This window comes from Gymnodraco acuticeps, unplaced genomic scaffold (genome assembly GCF_902827175.1).
Source record: "Gymnodraco acuticeps unplaced genomic scaffold, fGymAcu1.1, whole genome shotgun sequence".
Taxonomy (NCBI): domain Eukaryota; kingdom Metazoa; phylum Chordata; class Actinopteri; order Perciformes; family Bathydraconidae; genus Gymnodraco; species Gymnodraco acuticeps.
The window spans coordinates 177,071-197,675 of record NW_022991948.1 but is presented as its reverse complement, the minus strand read 5'-3'; the positions used below and the strand labels follow the sequence as shown (position 1 = coordinate 197,675).

The following is a 20,605-nucleotide window of genomic DNA, read 5'->3' as shown; positions in this document are numbered from 1 at the left end:
TTTAAAATATTTGTAATATTCTGTGATTATAATTCGATAGCCGACATGTTTATTTTATTATTACTTTTTATATTGTGATTTTATTTATTTTCTTAATTGTCATTATTCCTTTTTAATACTTTTTTGACTGAATCAAATCATAACAAAACTCGTACTTTTCACTCCATCAAAATGCAACTCAAGGGTTCCCTCTTACCACGAAGATGAAGCCGATGCTCATCATCTTGGCGGTCCTCTGCACGTTGTGGTTGTTGAGCCCTCTCCTCTCGATCAGCTGCTGAGAGATCACGTCCCCAACGCCCATCAGAGACCCTGCAGGACAACCAGGACTCAGTTGAGGATACAGGCGAGGATAAACGGTATGATACACGTGGATTATTGTACACATGTGGAGGAGGTTATACACTTTCTATTTCGACATACAAGTCGCTAAGAAGGTTTCTCCAGTGACAAGATGAAGAAACTCCAGCACCAGTCAATTGTTACGCTACTTCTTTCGTGTAACGTTAGAGGTCCAACTCGGTGTCGTGTAGCCATGCCCGCATCTCTGGTCCTAGGTCTAAGAGGCCGGCTTCCGAGGGTGGTCTATATAAGGGGTAGATGGTGATTATATGGACAGCGGTCTGCTCAGGGTCACCGCACTCGCATGCCGCACTGTCCGCCAAGCCCCACGTCTTCATCGATGTTTTAAAGCGACCGACCCCAGTTCGTAGACGGTTCAGAGTGGTCCACTGCCGGCGCGGTAGGTTGTCTCCTCCAATGGCGCCATCTCCTGGGTCCCAGATGTAACGGTGGATTCGGGCGGGCCTGGCTGACTCCCACTCCTGCTTCCAAGCTGCTGCCAACCATGCATCTCTGGAGATGTCCTCAGAGGTGGAGTTGAGCATCTCTTGAGCTGCTTTGTTGTAGGGGACGACATTTTTGCACTCCCACATCATCTTTTTTTATATATATGCTGCTTACTTGAAGTCAACGGTTATTTTGAGTGTTCTTGCCTTTTAATGTGCGAGTGTTTTATACCTCAGGACTGTGGGGAAACAGTATTTCGATCTTTCTGTGTGTCCAAACATATTTTGAGATTGACAATAAAGTTGACTTTGACTTTGAAAAGTGTGTCGAAAAAGAGGGTCTTGTCAGGATCTGGATTAATACTGAGCGAAACCAAGAGGTAGGACCTCGGTGGGGGACGAATAACCCCCGATAAATGTCTATTAAAATGTGCCAGTATTTCAGAGTGTACAGAACAACAAGTCCCGTGTTCTGCCAGGTCACTGTTTCGTCAATAAAGTCTGCAGGATTTGAAGTTAAGTTTCCAGTTGAAAAGTAAAGTCGTGGAAATAATCTAAATACACAATTAAACTAGTTTTTACATTTGAAGTGGGCTTCAATTTCAGGCAGCTAAAAGTAAAGTGTGTTGCTGCCCTTGGCCACAGTGTTGAGGCATGTTCAGGTCATGCCTATGTATTACTATAGACATATATTAATAAACTCAAACTTTATGCACATTTCGATATAATAAAAATGCCTTTTTTCTTGTTAGGAATCATCTCAGAAGGTTAAAGTCACAACAGCAGGTAGGAACAGCTGTGACGTCCATATTATTTGTAGGTGGCGCCGTTTTTTGGTTTTAAGAGTCTAGACATGTATTTATTAAAAGGTTAATATGTTTATGACCAGTCCAAGAATCAGTAAAATAATATATAATACACTGACGGGGATACATACATCATACGACCCCACTTCAACAATAAGAAATCACTTTTTAAATTCAATTGGACTGCTTTTTAGTGCTGATTTCTTCTTAACAGCACAGTGTAAAAACACAGACCCAGCTGAACATAAGGTAACCTTTCCCTAAAATGTCACGGGAGGATTAATATAAAGAGGTTTAGGATGATAAAGTGGACAGAAAATGTCAACTGTGGAAGATCAGAGCAATAAATGATCCGTCTGAGACACCTGGAGGGACCATAGAGAGATCAGGGGCTTCACACCTCCCTTTATGATCAGACAAAAGATACATTTTTATCAAAACCTAAAAAAAACACTGACTATTTGGCGACTGTGGCTGCGAGGGAGTGCGGTCGTCTTTCAACCAGAAGGTTGTGGGTTCGATCCCAGCCCGTGCAGCCAACATGTCGATGTATCCTTGGGCAAGATACTGAACCCTGAGTTTCTCCCGATGGCCAACGGTGTGTGAATGTTAGGTCCTAGAGTTAGGTACACTGCTCTGTATGAATGGGTGTGAATGACATGTAGTATGTAAAGCGCTTTGAGGGGTCGTAAAGACTGGATAAAGCGCTTTATAAGTACAGTCCATTTACCATTTACCATTTACTCGCATGAACAGGAAGGAAACGTCTTTTTGAACATGTTTTATAACGAGGGCATTAATAGAGGAAAGACTAGGGGGCAAAAATACATATTCTAACGTCACATTTAATATTTTATCTCAAATTATTATCAGAAAATTGTTCCAAAATGAAAAGTACTCATTAATTAATTTTGAATTATTATATTAAAGGATTGTATTTTGTCAATGTAGAGCACGTTTTTAAATATGTTGCATACCACTGGGTAGATTAGCAGTACTGCATCATATCATGTGTTTTTTTTCATGTAGAAAGTTACTATAAGTGTCAAATAACTGAAGTTAAACGTACAATATTTCCCTCTGAAATGTAGCCGAGAAGGAGTATAAAGAAGCAAGTATGTCACAGTTGTATTAAAGTAAATGTCTATTCAATTAAATATAATAAAGTACGTCCTTTTACATATTTAAAGCCCTGACTGATTGTGAGTATTATCGCGGCAACTGGTAAGCTTTGTCCCCACCTAGTGGCGATTTAACTGTACTACACTGTAATAATGCAGTAGAGTTGCTGAACCCGCCTCCACACACACACACACACACACACACACACACACACACACACACACACACAGCACACACACACACACACACACGACACACACACCACACACACACACACACACACACACACACACACACACACACACACACACACACACACCACACACACACACACACACCACACACACACACACACACACCACACACCACACACACACACACACACACACACACACACACAACACACACAATACACACACACACACACACACACACACACACACACACACACACACACACACAATACATGTTCAGTGTCTGTTCTTTGTATATTTACTGCAGTGTCTCATGTATACCAGTAGTCTGATATAATATGTACAGTTTGAAAGGGTGTTAAATGAAATGTGGTGATGATTCATGGTTGTTGTGTTAATGTAATAGCAGTTAAAACAGGACCGGTCACATTTGACCGTGAACACCAAAGTAAATATAGATAGGGGGGGGGGAACGAACACAACAGGAGGGTTAAAGGGAAGCACATTACAAACACAGATATTTTTGGCCTTACACAATAGTTTTGAGGAGGACATAAGCTATAAAGTCCTCAAATATGATCAACTAAACTCGAACAAGGGGGTTATATTTTTACAATTGTGATTTTATAAGTTGACTTGATTATTTATGTTGCATTCTCAGTGCTTAGTCTCTATTGCTCTCAGCGCTAGCATTAATATAAAGCACAACAAAAACTACAGTTCAGTTCAAAGGTCTCTGTCCTTTGTTGATTCTGAGGGGCAAAGTAAACTGGAGCAAAGGTCATGAAAAGCGAAGCCTCCTTACACACATTGCATTCATACTCAAACTGGTAAAAAAGAGTCTTTATGTACCTTTGAATAAAAAAAACCTTTTCGTTATAATCCCTTTTTAAATGTCACTTGAGTAAGACTTTGAATGCATGACTGTGACAGTATGTTTACACCGTAGTATTGCAACGTTTTACTTCTGTTAATTGGAGTTGTTGGATATGCATGTTATCAGCGTGTAAGAGAGGAGGGGTTATTCCTACCAGCAGTCACTATCTGCACACTCCAGGGGTATTTGGTCATCAACACCTGGTAGGATTTCCACAGTCCCGCCATTCTCCCTCTGAAGAAAGAACATGTTTAAAAAGGAGACATTAGTTTTACCCACTAACCCCGCCCACCGTCAGGCAGGCAATGTGACTCAAATCAAGCGACCCTGCTAATACGTTCCCTTATTTCGTCAATTAGGGTTTATCAATTAGATTAAGAAGTTTCTTTCAGTTACTAGTAAGCTACTTAAACAAATACTTTAAACATACGTATGCTTTCTGAGAAGGAAAGGAAAAGTTTTAATTAGGCAACAGTTTGAGTAAATTTTGTCCAAATAAAAACTAGCTTTTGCCATAATTAAAATGCAAAGCTATGTTTTTAAATAAACTACGTGCTTCTCAGTGAAATATGTGAATGCCGAATAAAGGACAATATTTAAATCATCTAAGGGAAGCTAAAAACGAAGAGGTGAAAGACACGTATTTAAAAACAACCAAGAACACTTTAAATTGTTACATTTCTGAACGAGCTTCGGTGTTACGTTCAGTGACGTTTGAGCTACAGCAGGTACATCTTTATGGAGGACGGAACATGACTTAAGTATAAATAAATAAATGTATGAAGAAATACAGGAATAAATAAATAAATACCTAAATAAATAAATAAATACAGGAATAAATAAATACAGGAATAAATAAATGACAAAATAAATACAGAAATAAATAAATGTTGAAATTAATATACAAATAAATAAATAAAAGAATAAATGCATAAATAAATATGGAAATAAATACATCAATGTATAAATAAATAAATAAAAGTCGAAAATAAAACAGAACACACGTTATTATATATCTTTCATTTATTTCTACATTTACGCGACATACATTTATTTATTTATGTATTTATGTGTCCGTATGCTAATGAGGTGGGCGGTCCTAACCTCAGTCTGAAGCAGGATTCGCCAATTGTTGGAGCCAGGCAGAAGCAATAGATTTGTGGCAAGTCACATCATGTCGAGCTGAGCCAAGTCCTCTATACATCGTTCCACACGAAACTGGACATAGTCTTTTGGTTCTCCGTTCTATAAATGGTCCGCTAATGATTGTAAATGATCTCCAATGGCTCTTAAATCAATATCCATAAATAAACCTTACAACTGTGGATAAACCATGGATGTATAAAGATAAGGGCTAAACAGTAAAGCTCCTGCATTCGAATCAGCGTGGTTATCCAGACGTTAGTAGTAGAGCCCTCTGCCAGAAATGATCACACACTCCTGTAACCAATCCTGCTTCAGACTGAGGTTAGGACCGCCCACCTCATTAGCATACGGACACATAAATACATAAATAAATAAATGTATGTCGCGTAAATGTAGAAATAAATGAAAGATATATAATAACGTGTGTTCTGTTTTATTTTCGACTTTTATTTATTTATTTATACATTGATGTATTTATTTCCATATTTATTTATGCATTTATTTATGCATTTATTCTTTTATTTATTTATTTGTGTATTCATTTCAACATTTATTTATTTCTGTATTTATTTCGTCATTTATTTATTCCTGTATTTATTTATTCCTGTATTTATTTATTTATTTACGTATTTATTTATTTATTCCTGTATTTCTTCATACATTTATTTATTTATACTTAAGTCATGTTCCGTCCTCCATACATCTTGGCAGCACGTTTTGTGTTGCATCACAGTCAACCTCAATACCAATTAGAGTGCATTATATAGCTTGTAACTAACTTTAAGTCTGCATTAACTTGTAAATAAATATAACTTTCTAACCTTATCAGTTACAGACACCGAGCTGCTACCTTCTCGCACACGTAGTTTAAAGGTAATGTGTATAAATACTCACTTTATTGCAGTAAATTAAATGTGAACATGCCCGTTTGTGATCCCGGCTTCAAGAGAGCTGCTGGTGATGCGTTCAAGTCGCCAGCCTGAGCTCCGAATTTTGAGCTCTACAAGTAAAGGTCCCAAGTTTAATCAAAAGGTTTGTTTTGAACCCAATAATACTCCACATTCTGGTGCATTTTCAACATTTAAGAGGTCTAATTAACTCACAAATTAATACATAAAGAACTCTTTATTCAATATAATCAAGATATAACTGCCAGCTTGGGTCAAAAATATATATAATTAGTTAAAACACAATGCACAACCTATACAGAGTAAATATGTAGAATGTTTTGAATTGAATTTAACAGATAGCAGCATTAAAGATAACACAGAAGAGGAGTTGTATTCTCAGTTCATACATCTTAATTTTAATTATCCCTAAACAATGCTGAACTTTTTGTAGATGTGTTTATAATAAGTATTAAATCAAGCTGTCCTTATTGTCCTGAGTAAAATCAGAACACTCACTTTGTCCTTTAAAAGCAAATGGATAGCACAAAAAGCAAAACAAAATCATAATTTCCTACAGCCCTGGAAGGTAGCATAAGGACTGCAGGTGCGTCACTTCCGGTGTAAACAAAAGTCTGCTGCCCTCCTGTGGGAAACTCCAGTATCAAAACAATAATCACAATCATAAACTACATGTATAAGTTATTTTAAATGATTATTCTTGACATTGCACTGAACACACAGTTACATTAATTAATGGCTGTGATGCATTCAGGTGTTCCCGTACACACTAGTTAACTAGAGCACCCAAATACAAATGAGCCACTAGTAATGTTTTTATGTTGTAGTTTGAAGTCCACCTGTACTAACAGCACATTCAAACCAAATCTGAATGAATGCACACATGTGATGGACACTTTAAATAACATTAATAATGGATGGGTTTAATTTAGTCGCATCAGCACTGGTAGAATGACCATATTTATTCAAGTACTGAATGTTTATGCAACTTTTATCTCCTACGCCAATATTGTACTTCTCACTGAATTATATTTAACTTCACAGATTCAGATAATTATTAAACCTTTACATCAAATCAACCTTCAACAAACACTCTTTATATGGAAAATAAACAACTCAAAATGTATGTTTTTATAGCGTCTTCCATTACTTTGAGCTACTAAAAGGAACGCAATCATAATGCTTGTTAAAACTGTTTAAAGGTGGGTTAGGTAATTTATTCCAGAAACACTTTTTGTTATATTCCATGAAATGCTCTTAACCCTTCTTGCGTTAGGTCTTAGCCCCCCCCCCCCCCCCCCCCTCTTCCCATGCTATTTTCGGTCAAAATTGACCGGTGTGTTTTGCACAGTGATATCTCTGGAACCCCTTATCTAATTTTGATGGTTGACATCTCATTTGAACCGTCAAAGCAAGTAGAATCAAGGGGTGACAGACAGAAGGACACCAGGGGGCAATTTCATATTATTTTTTGCAGTTAGTTCAAAGATAGTGCTTATTTTACATTACTGTATTTTATAAAGATGCTTGCCATGTAGGCTGTGTTTACTGGAGATGGAAATGCTTTCGTTGGTGTTGTAGCTGAGATTCTTCCCGTTCCAATTATGTATGGGATGTATTGATTTGATACAAGCAAGCCAGTGTTTCATGTCATGGTGCGGACCCACCGGTGGGCCCATTAAGTTCAGCATTCACTGTGATGAATATAAAATAAGACACTGGTACTGTTTTCCTCAATGAACGTTTATTGAAAGAGAAATATACCATAACAGAACATGTGTGTGTGTGTGTGTGTGTGTGTGTGTGTGTGTGTGTGTGTGTGTGTGTTCACGCACATAGTTGGCAATGCAATATGATGGAATGTCACCTCAGGCTCCTCTATCTCAGGCTCCTCTCCCTCAGGCTCCTCTCCCTCAGGGGCCTCTTCCTGGTCTGTATAGCTCATAGTCTGGATCGCTGTTGTCTTCCATTTCTGAGACATCTTCCTCTATCTCCTCTTCATCTGGTTCAAAAAATATGTCCAGAGCCTCTCGTACAGAAAATCGCCTAATCGGTCGCCTGCTCTTTGTGTCAATGAGTCAAATGCGAGCAAGGCACAAATATAACTGCTTGAGAGCCAGTAAGGGAGGCGCATTTAGCGCGAGAAAGTGAGAGGTTTGTGTTTCTCGAGGGGCACAGAGCTCGCACCTGTGAGTAGGTATGATCAGTGGCGACTGGTCATTAGGGGCAGGTGGGGCACAGCCCCACCTAGTGTCAGCAGAAAGTATTAAAAGTAATGATTACAAAAAAATGCAAAAAATAAATTAAAAAATATATAAAATATATGTTAAGATCATGTTTAATCATCTGATTCGTCTGTACATTGCTGTTTTAGTATGTGTTCTTCTAATTAGTGTCTACAGTGTGTGCCTATTGAGCTGTTTAGAGCCATGTGGGACAAAACCCGATCCTGCCCCTCCCTCTCCCTGTTTAAGTCAATGGTGACTGTAAAAACTACACTGCGCATGCTCAGAGTATTGTCCTATTTAATGTGTGTGGCAAAAAAATAATGACCATAGGGGCATAGAGCTGCCATCCCCACCATACGTCATCTCACATCATTCAGAGCTGATTGGCTGTAAGTACGTGTGCCGCGAAAAGTGTGGTGTGTGAAGAGGAGGAGAGAGAGCTGCAGTGAGGCGTCCTAAACCCCGGAAATAAACTGCGCATGGTTTCCCTCCACAAAAAAGCAATGATATTTCTCCATAGAATTTTAGAAAATAGCTCAAAATAAGATCTGTGGGAAACAAACCTGTTAGATAAATGCACGTTTTGTTCAGCCGGATAATATCCACATGTCTACCCTACTTTTATAATTTTCGAATCATAAATCTATTGATTAGATCAGATTTATGATAGACTTTTGAAACTACAAGAACATAAGGAGGACTTTTACAAAAAAGTAATAGAGATTTTTGTCCAGAAGGATAGGCAAATGGACTTCATCTTCATGTCAAGGTAAGACTGCAATTTGATTGAAAATGGGATCTTACTAAGAGAGAACAATTAAATATTTAAATGATACAATTACATTTTTTGGGTATCCTTTTGTTGAACTGTCTGTTTAAAATTAATTGAAGCATCAGACAAAAAAAGCTTTTGAAAATAATATTATATTTTGATTTAGGTCAACATATAATATTTGTAAACCTGAAGAGTCAGAGCCTCACCAGCCATGAACCTCAGAAGCTTATATATAGACATCTAAGTTTTGTGTGCCCCACCACTTTTGTACATATAAAAACGCCACTATGATACATTGTAACATACAGCGCGAGAAAGGGAGAGGTTCCCGTAACGTGTGTGTGTGTGTGTGTGTAGATTTCCATCTGCAGGATAAACATAATACACTCATACCCATTCATTTTCTATGGCGGTCATCATGGATGTTTCACTGTTGAATAAATCACTCAATAAATACTTGAATAAATATGGTCACTCAATAAATTCAATCAAGTGGTGATCATCAAGTGTTTATGTTCAGAGGCCTAGTGTGGAGGATAACATAAGGTATTGAGGCAATTGGATGAAAAACACAATATTTATGATTAAAACAAAAGTCATTCGGTCACTTTTGACCCGAAACGCAAGAGAAGGGTTAACATCCCGATAGCAATGAATATATTAAATGCTTTGACAATAAATATATACAATCTGTGGAAGCCGTGGCGCTGTAAAAAGCACGACCAATCATCTGAGCCGGCCCGGCTAAAGTAACTGGATGGCCTACCTGCCTGTCAGCCTTCCATCTGTGCACACACTTATCTCGTGCCCTCATTGGTCATGTGTGCGTTCGTGTGTGTTGGAGGAGGGGCTCTGTGAGGAAGTCTGAAGGAAGGGGCAGATTATTTTCAGCTGCGTACTTTCAAATTCTAGCGCACTCGAGCTGGTTTCTCCATTCTTACCTACCCCACCTTTAATTGAAGTGAATAAGGCCTTTTTCTTTAAATACACCTGGGGTGCGTTCCAATACCCAAACTGTTTAGCATGCCAGAAACACATGTATTTTGTCCCAAAACATTGAACATCAAATCAAATGTGCCAAAAAATAGCAATGCTGTTGCAGTTTGCACACCAGCATGCATTTTGGGATGTTCTTACCCATAATCCCTTGCTCTTCGGATATTCCCACACCACACCGCTCACTTCTCCACTTCACTGGCTTCCAGTGACAACCATAGATATATATAAACATTTTTGTTTATATAATATATATATAATAATGTTTATATATATATCTATGCCGGTAACTGCTAGAATCCACTTCAAGACACTGGTACTTGCGTACCATGCTGCGAATGGATCTGGCCCTTCCTACATCCAGGACATGGTTAAACCGTACACCCCAGCGCGTGCACTACGCTCTGCATCAGCCAAACGACTCGCTGCACCCTCGCTGCGAGGGGGACCCAAGTTCCCATCAGCAAAAACACGTGGGTTTGCTATCCTGGCTCCAAGATGGTGGAATGAGCTCCCCATTGACATCAGGACAGCAGATAGCTTGCACATCTTCCGGCGCAGACTGAAAACTCATCTCTTTCGACTCCACTTCGAGCGATAGAACGATTAACAAAGCACTTTTATACTAATAAAGGACTGGTTTACCTAAAGCCAGTTGAGTAGCACTTGAAATTTTTGGCTCTATGAAACCTGATGTACTTACGATTCTGTTTTCTTCAAGGTTGTGTCTTCCTGGTCGAATGTACTTATTGTGAGTCGCTTTGGATAAAAGCGTCAGCTAAATGTAATGTAATGTATACAGTATGTTATGTCAGACTATTATGTCCCAATTGTATGCATACTGCAGTAACAACATACGTGTTGTTATTTCTTGTGAAGCGCTTTGAGCACCAGGAAAAGCACTATATAAATAACATGTATTATTATTTGTATTATAATTATATATACAAGGGTATCTGCAGTATGTATTAAAAGGAAACGTATGCAAATCGGGAGGCAGCCGTTGTTTATGCACTGAGTCTTGGACAGTAGATGAAACACTAATATAATAATATATTATAGGCTGTGAAATAATGCAAAGATGTAGTAACACTGCAAACAGTATAATGAATAAATAAAAGGCATTAAAAGCGACAGCAAAGTAAAGAAATCACAAAGAGTACGTTTCCCAAACGGGTCAGTTTCTGCGTTTAATTCATAAAAACACAAACACTTTACATGTGAGATTAGACTTGAATGGATTTGAATATATCTATCTTATGTAAACACGGGTGCTGTCGTGTTTTTAAATTATGACACTTGATCCCGAGCAACAACACTTTCCATTTGGTCTCCCGGTCCATTACATTAGGAAATGACCGTGTGAACTAAAGAAGCGATTTAAGGCCACAGAGCATTTCTACACACAAGAGCCAAACACTGATATAAATAACAGCTACATTTAATTGAGATGTTCGTAACAATGACGTTCAACTCCATTTAAATTAATATAATGACCTCTGAGCGTGGTTGAAAACAAAATGGCTCCTTGTTATATTACTGCGGTAACAAAGGAATAAAAAGGCAACAGATAATATAATCATATTGACAGTGTTCCCTTGGTTATCTTCAAGTAATGTCGTTGTTGTTGTAGCCTGAGATAATATTATACAGTACTAATATCATTAAATCAAAGCTGCAATACATTAATGATTCTAACATCATATTAAAAACACAGTACACTGTCAAGTATACATGATGTTTACCCTCCTGAACTCTGGACATTTCATCCCCTGAATATCCAACACTCGGGATAGAGACTGTTCTTAAAACACGAGGCGTTATTTTTCTGGTTGTGTGCAATGATTCAGCTTCTTAGGAGGAAAATATAAGCACTATGCAAGCATTTCAAAAGGTACATAACCACTAGGGTGGCACAATTCTGGGAATTTTCAAAGATGGAAACTTTCCATGGGAATAAACGGGAATTAACTGGGAATTTTCAAAATTGAAGGTTGGCTCTTCAAAGGGAACTTAAAGGTGGGGTAGTTAAGTCTGAGAAACCGGCTCGAGATACACTTGTTATATTCCATGGAATGCTCTTAACATCCCGATAGCAATGAATATCTGAAGTGCTTTGTCAATAAATACATACAATCTGTGGAAGCCGTAGCGCTGTAAAAAGCACGACCAATCATCTGAGCCGGCTAAAGTAACTGGATGGCCTACCTGCCTGTCAGCCTTCCATCTGTGCACACACTTATCTCGTGCCCTCATTGGTCATGTGCGCGTTCGTATGTGTTGGGGGAGGGGCTCTGTGAGGAAGTGGCAGATTTTTTCCGGTTGTGTATTTTCACTCGAGCTGGTTTCTCCAAAATGACCTCCCCCACCTTTAAATAAAGTTGGGGAAAGTATATTTTAGCATAATCTTGACTAAAACAAACCGATGACATTCCTCAATCACATGCACACTGCTTACTGCATGGCTATTGAGACCACACTAGGGCTTAACGATTAATCAATTTTAAATCGAAATCGCGATTTTAAATGATGCAATTATCATTCGCAAAGCCCGCTCTTCTTGTGTGTCAGTCATCCACACCAATCAGAAGTGCTGTGCTCCACATGTACCAGCCATTGTTAACCAATCAGAAGTGCTGTGCTCCACATGTACCAGCCATTGTTAACCAATCAGAAGTGCTGTGCTCCACATGTACCAGCCATTGTTAACCAATCAGAAGTGCTGTGCTCCACATGTATCAGCCATTGTTAACCAATCAGAAGTGCTGTGCTCCACATGTACCAGCCATTGTTAACCAATCAGAAGTGGCCCATGATAGAAGGTGATAGATAGATTGATCCAATCACCTGCCTTTTCCAAATGGCTTCCAATGGAGCTTTAGATGGTTTGGTGAACCATCTGGGTCAGGTTAGCAATGCTCCATCACATGTTTCTATTACAGGGTGAATCTTAAACTGAAGCTTGACTTTAAAGCAACCCAACGGGAGTTTCATGTAAGTTTAGTTCTTTCACTCGTAGCTCGGGCTGCGGGGGCGCTAGAGACCTTCCTAGCCGGAGATATGGCTGCATTTTACAATAAGCCTCTGTTGGGTCGCTTCAAAACAAATATCGCAAATCGAATCGCAATATCTGTCAGAAAAATCGCAATTACATTATTTCCCCAAATCGTGCAGCCCTAGACCACGCCCCCTACAGGCACTGTGCATTCCTCCATCACATGCACACATGATTTCTAGAAGACTGGACCACACTTTTGAATGAGTGGGGTTGGGGGGGATGAGTAATATTTAACTCACCATTCATGTTTTTGTTCTTCAATGAAACAAATGATTGTTTAATAAAATAATAAAAACTTGTTCTGTTCTACTTACAAATAAATCTGTTGAAATGTCATGTTTTTAAATTGTATCATTTTGCATGGATGTCTTGACAAAACAAAGTGTTTATATTTATGCTTGGATAGGATACAATTCGATTACATTACCCTCAATTCCTAGTTAGTTCCCATTCATTCCCATGGAATGTTTCCAATATGGAATATTTCCCAAATTCCCCAGCTTAACTTCCCATGGAAACGTTCCGCCCCTTTGTAACCCTAATAACCACGCATTTGCAGACTCTCAAGGCCTGTCTCTTCTTCACATCTAAATTGTAACTATAAATACAAATACATAATTCCTTTATGTATATATCTTTTAACTTTTTAAGGAGTGTATTCAAAGTCAAACACATTTTCTGACCTTGTAATCATAATGGTGTAAAATAAAGATCGCTTCAAATGTTGAATAGTTTTGATTTTACACTTTTAAGTACTTATTTTTAACTACTCAAGAATTAAAACTGACTGAGACTCACTGTGCGAAATCCTGAAAGAAACTCAGAGGATTTTTAAAGAGTGCCCTATTATGCTTTTTCAAGTTTTCCCTTACCTGTAGTGTGTTATTTAGGTTTTAATGCATGTCAATGGTCTGCAAAGGCTAACATCTAAACGTTTTCACTATGTAACATTGCCGCATTTATTGGCTCCAACGCATTGTACGTGATCTAAGGGGCGGGACATCTCGAAGCGGTTGACCAGTCACAACACAGCCGGCCAGCTAACCAATCAGAGCAGACTGGGCTCTGGTTTCAGACAGAGGGTGAAAAGAGGTGCAGCAGCACAGGCAGTAAGAGGAAAAGAGCTTTATGAACATGAAAGTCACAGTAGGGCCGCTTTAAGCCTCTTCCAGTAAATCGGACAGTACGTATAATTCAAGCATCAACTCCAAAGCTTCAGCAACAAAAACACATTATTTGGCGACACATTATTTACACAATATTCAAGCATTTCTCTTAATCTGTAGAAGTACGTTGGGAGCCTTTTTTGAGATCGCAGTGAAATAATTACAAGAATGTGAACAATTCTTCCTGCAGGACGGGAAACACTTCGACCCCTTTTTAAACTTTCTGTAAACTCCTCCAAATAAATCTCCACTTTTCTCTCCGACTGACGTGACGGTGAACTCTGCTCGTCTGAACAGGAAGGAGTTCATTAAAGCTTCACCTCCTCAGCGTGGAGGAGCAGCGAGGGATGAAGGAGAGTCTTTTTTTTATTTAAACGTTTGAATGGCTGTAAGTGCTTCTGTAACAACCCTCCACTCTCCCTTCAGATGTCCATCCCATCGTCGCTCTCACACCAGTCTGACGGAGCGTCGGTGCCAAAGTAACGGTCTCCAAAATTACCTTTGGATACAAAACAAGAGGAGAGAGGTGATAAAAGCAGGTGGAGTGAGAAAGGTTCATAATGTGTCCTTTCCTTTAGGGTTATTCAGCAAACTAGGCAACACTCAGACCGGCAAACTCAAGTGCAATATAACAAAACAAACCCTTAACGTCTATTCTGAAAAGGAAACATGAAACCTTTGATAGGGTTTGGGGCGTTTACTCAACTGTTAGGGAATGTTAATGTGTCAAACATGCTATTTTGTATTTTATTATATATGTTGCATTGTTGGAGGAGCTCAGGTCAGAAGAATTTCATTGCCATTTCTACACTGCAGCTTGGAGCATATGACAACAAAACCTTTGAATCTATAAGGGTTATTAATATACATTTTTCAACGTGCATTTGTGTTTTTGTTTATTTTCTTGTATGCAACTTAACCCTCCCATATCTTGTGCAAAACTGCTTCTTGCAAATAAAAATGAGGGAAAGAGAGATGTGCTCACCGATGCCGGGGATGATGTGGAACTGGTCGTTGACCTCCTTGTCCACGGCGGTGGTGATGATGCGGACTTTAGGGAAGGCGTAGGCCACCGAGTGGACGCCCATCTCCGCCATCAGGAGCGAGATGAGGAAGATCTTATCCTCCGCTACATCGTGGTCCTGCAGAGGGGACGGGGGGGGAGAGAGAAGGCACATTAAGACGACAGAATACTTTGAGTACAGCTGGTAGAACACATGATGGTAGCCAATTGGTTTCTATCTTTGTATTCCTGCTAATTGACACTCATTTCTGGCTCTATCCTCCAATACCGTTTATTTGGCTCATGTGACACAGGTCTTCTTAAAATGCTCTGACGGGGAGCTTCAACACGTGTATTTCGGTTTATTCACGGCATTCATTTTTACTATTCTACAGTATTGTTGTGTTATAGTTATTTGTTAATGTAACCCAATTTGTGTTCTTTGAAATTGAAAAGGATATCGCATTGTGTTGCAGTTGTATATGTCGAAAGTCAAAGTGTAATTTGGCTTGGCTTCCTATTTTGTATGGACATGCTTTTACTTTGAAGGAGAGTTAGCGCTGTTGACAGGAAGTTGTTGTTGCTATGGAAACAACGTGACGGACAAAAGGAGTGGAGATTAACGGAGAAAAGCTAAATCTATATGTAAAGACGGAGAAAGCAAAGGATAAAGGAAAAAAAAGAATATCCCAATAACTTAATTGAAAACCGAATAGTGGGCCAACGACCGAATATTCGGATATTCAGGTACAGCCCTACCTCACATCCTGGGCTCGAGCTTAAGGACGTCCCGTCGTCCCGGGGCCGGAGAAAATAGTGTCGGGGAGGATAACAAATATTTTTCCGGGGAGGATGGTGAAAAAAGTTAGTCGAGAGCCCTACCTCACATCCAGGCTATTAGTCTCCCTAAATCACAACGGTGTCATTTAAAAGTGGATACCTTTGAAAAGGAAATGGCTTATTAAAATAAAAGTAATAAAAACAACAAATGGACCATAGCATTAATAGTTAGGGTTCATTAGGGATTGGGATATACGCTATACACTGCTATAGAAACATAGAGAGATGTGATCTGGTATTGCATTAGAAGACACAAATGTATCCAGAATTGTAGCATTTTGAAGTTAAGGAGCCCAGCTAGTAAGTTCATGTTAGAATAATGTCCCTCTTTAATGCACTACACAGTTTATATGTGGTAGCTTTGTGATTAAGCAAAGGACTAAATCCACATATGCATCTAAAAAATTAAAAATTTGAATCTAGAGTTTTCAGAGGGGTTTCGACCTACCAGCAGCACTCTGACGGCCATGAGAGCAGCAGCTCCGGTGGACACGGTGCTGTCCATCAGGATGACGTAATCCTCCGTGAGGTCTTTGGGCAGGCGGAGGTAGTGAAGCTAAAAGAAGGAAACAACAGTTAATACACATTTGCAGATATTCGGATATTAACAATAGCTACAAATCTTTAAGTCAAAGTCAACTTTATTGTCAATCTTTCAGTTTGTGTGTACAGACAGAGAGATCGAAATACAGCCACTTCAATATCTTTGGGAAATGTGCATTAGTGCAAGACTGTCCATAGCAGCGTAACAAGTGTGTGGTGCTGGATTTGAGTGTCTGAGTGTCTGAGTGTGTGGGGTGTTAGAGTCCAGGTCTAGTGACACATTTGCAGATATTCAGATATTGACAATCGCTAAAAATCTTTAAATCCCTGCAGGTAAAAAGCGGACTCCCTCACCTCCGGTTCCCCGGTGTCGTGGTTGGTCTGGATCAGGATCTTCCCCAGCCGGATGTCTTTGCACACGGCCATCAGAGCCTGCTCCATCGTCTCGCCTGCTCTCAGGATGGAAACGCCTGTGATCTGCACGAGAAAAACAAAGGTCAGTGGGATATGAGGTCTTTGATTACTACATAAAACACATACTTTGCGAGCACATCTCTTAACACATCAAACGCTCTCCCGGCAGCTTTACGTTCTAGACGTTTACATACAGCGCTAAACAAGTGCGAACATTTGGTTTCTAATGGATATGTATAAACTTGGAATGAATTGTCTCAGGAGTCTAAACGTCATAACTTGCACTGCAACATTTAGACCAGGGGGGTCAAACTCAAATACACAGTGGGCCAAAATTAAAAAATGGGTACTAGTGGAGGGCCGGACTGGTTCAATGTTTATTGCAGAACTTATTGAAATGAACTTATTGCACATATTAAACCTGGAACTAACAAAGCTTAAATGATTGCCTATAAAAACAACATTAAATAATCAGTTGCATTCATTTCTTATGGCTCTATCTGCAGCTTTCCCAGAGTCATTTCTTATGAGTACATTTTCCCACAGGCCAACAACAGCTTCAACAAAACTATTTCCCTCAAAGAGAAAACCAAACATGTCCTGTTGTCCTGAGAGAGAAAGTGCAGAAGGAAGCATCCATTGAACTCAGTGCTGCTCTGTGATGCTAGCTCAGACACTTGGCATCTCATCTTGGGTGCAGGTTCATCAATGTTTGGGCTCAGGCTCTGAGCGGAGGAGACCCTCAGGATGGAGTGAAGGGGTGCGTGCAATATACCGGCGGGCCAGATCTAATAGTAATTACAAATTATCCTGCGGGCCGAAATTAAATCCACCACGGGCCTGATTTGGCCCCCGGGCCTTGAGTGTGATTTAGACAGTCAAGCTTATGTTATTTATCATACTTTTGTTTTTTAAATATACATTTGTTGGGGGATGTTTGTTGGACAGTTTACATTAAAGAGCGAGACATGAAATGGGGAAGAGAGAGGGAAGTGGGTTGTGTGTAATTATTTAGCTACCAAAACTAGTTATTATAATGCTGTGAAGAAGCAGTAAATGGCGAAAATGTACCATTTAAAAGGTGGGGTAGGTAATTTTGGAGAAAGCAGCTCGAGTGCGCGAGAATTTGAAAATACACAACCGGAAAAAATCTGCCCCTTCCTCACAGAGCCCCTCCTCCAACACACACGAACGCTCACATGACCAATGAGGGCACGAGATGAGTTTGTGCCCAGATGGAAGGCTGACAGGCAGGTAGGCCATCCAGTTACTTTAGCCGGCTCAAATGATTGGTCGTGCTTTTTACAGCGCCACGGCTTCCACTGAGGAAATATTTTTTTAATGTATTTACTGTCAAAGCATTTCATGTATTCATTGCTATCGGGATGTTAAGATCATTCCATGGAATATAACAAAAAGTGTTTGTGAAGTGAATTACCTACCCTGCCTTTAAGTACATAAAGCGGGTGGTTTACATGTTTTTGTCATTAGGTATGAACACTGTGTGCTGAGAGGGTAAACACTATTCTTGGACTTCATTTTGAAGTTTCAGTTACTTTAAAAACGAAGTATAAAAGCAGACTTACTCTTTTTCCACTCAGCCTCTTCCCCTCATATGTGCCCCCCTGAGGCGTTTCCACAGATACCGGCTGGAGAGGGAGAAAAGGGTAAACAAGATCAACTAAACCACCAGTTCACCAAATCCACTGAAGGCACCACTGAGATATAGCACAAGCAACCTGAAGCAATTTCAACAGACAAGAAGCAAGAGTGCACTTTATTTCTATTCCAACAAGCATCTCAGTTAATAATCTAAACACACCCGACTCACCTTGAGAGGCAGGAAGGAGAGGGCGTGCTCTATCAGGAGCCTCATTAATCTCTTGGAGTAAAAGATAAACTCATCTCTGTTGGTCTCCTTGTTTCTGCACAAACACACAGAGGTCGGGAGCAAAGAGGCGGAAGGAGAGTTGTAAGAACAAGCAAAGAGTTTGATCCCTTTAAGACGTTTAGATCAGGATATCTGGAGCTCTGCCGCTGCTTATAGTCGTGTCAAATGATCATATAATCATTTAACACATAGTCTCATACTCTGATTGCCTTTTACACGGTTACATTGTATTTGTAGTCTTGTGTTTAACAGAGACATGTGTGAAGGATTTACATTTCTGGAGTAGCTCTGTTCCTGCATTTCAGATCGAGTTCACTTGTATATTACTTTCTTTATTACTTTATTAAAAATAACAAAAAGACAAACTTCGTCCATTAATCATTTTCTCTTAAGAATTTCCTAAACACTTGAATTTAACCATTCATTTAAATATCTATCTGTTTATGTGCAACACTAGATCGTTTAACTACGTTTTAAGCATGAAGAAAAGTCAAATGTGTTGTGATGAAAGTTCAGTTTGAAGCTGTTTTAGATCATAATAATAATAATAATAATAATACATGTCACTGTTATAGCGCTTTTCCTGGTGCTCAAAGACGCTTCACATAAAATCAGAAACAAAAAACAGAACTGTCGTGGATCCATGTAACACTCACAACGTTAACGAATAAGACAAAGGGGAATCAATAGAACACCGAGATGGTTGAAGTCAAATATGATATTGCTGTAGCACTATAACGGTACGTCCACACAGCAGCGTTAAAATAATCTTGGAGGTGGGCGTATCTGAAGCTTGGGGATTTTTTGCGACCAACAACCAATCACATGAATCTCCCGCCCCCGACATACAAAGCAATAGCAAAGTTAAAACGAAGTAAACTGGATATAAAATCCCCAAACAGGCGAAAACCTACCAGTTTCACCCACTGCCTCTGCCTCTTCCCTCCATCCCTCCATGCCTCCATGCCTGGTTCCTCCGGTTTGTATCCCGGTAAGTTATTAGGGACTGGTCATAAAGAACCGGGTGATTTGCTACCGCAATAACTCATTTCTCCTCCATTTTGTTAGGAATATAGAAATGAACTGCGGTATGTCTCTCCCAGCTTACACGCGGTTTGATTGGCTAGCGCTTGTACTGTCAGATTTGCATAAACGGGATTTGATTGGCTGACGCTTCCACCTCAGCTTCAAAAGTTGAACATTGCTCAACTTTTGAATCCTGAGATGCCTGGAAATCTCCGCTTTGCTTTCCACAATGCAGTTCGGTGAAAAGTGAGGCAAAGTGACGTCACCAAGCGTTGGAAGATTTTTGTAACGCTGCTGTGTGGACGGGCCGTAAGAGACACGTTACCTTGCACCAAAGCAGTCAATAGTGTAATTTCCATAGAGTCTAAGGGAATCTCAGAGCTTACCTCAAAGTGCATGCGTAGTTGACTTCTGACCTGACACAATATTGTATTGCATTTTCTGTCTTTAAATATTCCCAGTGTATGCAAACGGTTGGTCATAGAAATAGATCGGCCTCTTTCCTCGAAACTTAATGAGTAACCCCCCCCGGGTGTCACGGCTGCTGCTGCTGTCTGCTCGTTAACCTGTCTAGGATTGTTTTCAGCTGTGTATGTTATATGTATATGAGATGCGCCATTGCCCGGACGCCATTGGATGCCAGTTTCCTGTCCCTCCTCCGGTAGGCGTGACCGAAGATCTGGATTGGAGCAGGTCGGGCCCGACTCACCAATCCCTGCCCACACCTTCCGGGGACTCTTACAAGAGTGTGTGCATCTCAGTTAGACAGGAGAGGTCTGAATCTGTGTCAGACGTCTCTCGGTGCTCTCCTTATGTTCTGTGTA

At 39.8% G+C, this 20,605-nt stretch overlaps 2 protein-coding genes across 6 annotated transcripts in view; both read right to left on the bottom strand.

Annotated features, from left to right (window-relative positions):
- The window catches only part of mpv17 (mitochondrial inner membrane protein MPV17), a 31,172-nt gene extending 25,246 nt beyond the window's left edge, over positions 1–5,926 (bottom strand). The window contains exons 1-3 of one of the 2 annotated variants that reach the window (XM_034200597.1): positions 5,828–5,926; positions 3,942–4,021; positions 197–312 (exon numbers count right to left, since the gene is read on the bottom strand). In XM_034200597.1, coding sequence (XP_034056488.1) covers positions 197–312; positions 3,942–4,014 — 189 coding nt within the window. In that variant the 5' untranslated portion in view covers positions 4,015–4,021; positions 5,828–5,926. Of the gene's footprint in view, positions 1–196; positions 313–3,941; positions 4,022–5,754 lie in introns of both variants that reach the window. The other variant, XM_034200598.1, reaches the window with a different exon arrangement.
- Positions 5,927–14,008: 8,082 nt separating this feature from the next.
- si:ch211-243j20.2 (uridine-cytidine kinase-like 1) overlaps positions 14,009–20,605 on the bottom strand; it is a 36,717-nt gene continuing 30,120 nt past the window's right edge. For all 4 annotated transcript variants that reach the window (XM_034200589.1, XM_034200588.1, XM_034200591.1 and 1 more), the window contains 6 exons: positions 18,696–18,789; positions 18,451–18,513; positions 16,805–16,927; positions 16,356–16,463; positions 15,050–15,206; positions 14,009–14,563 (listed from right to left, as the gene is read on the bottom strand). In XM_034200589.1, the coding sequence (XP_034056480.1) occupies positions 14,487–14,563; positions 15,050–15,206; positions 16,356–16,463; positions 16,805–16,927; positions 18,451–18,513; positions 18,696–18,789 (622 nt within the window). In that variant the 3' untranslated portion in view covers positions 14,009–14,486. The remainder of the gene's footprint in view (positions 14,564–15,049; positions 15,207–16,355; positions 16,464–16,804; positions 16,928–18,450; positions 18,514–18,695; positions 18,790–20,605) is intronic.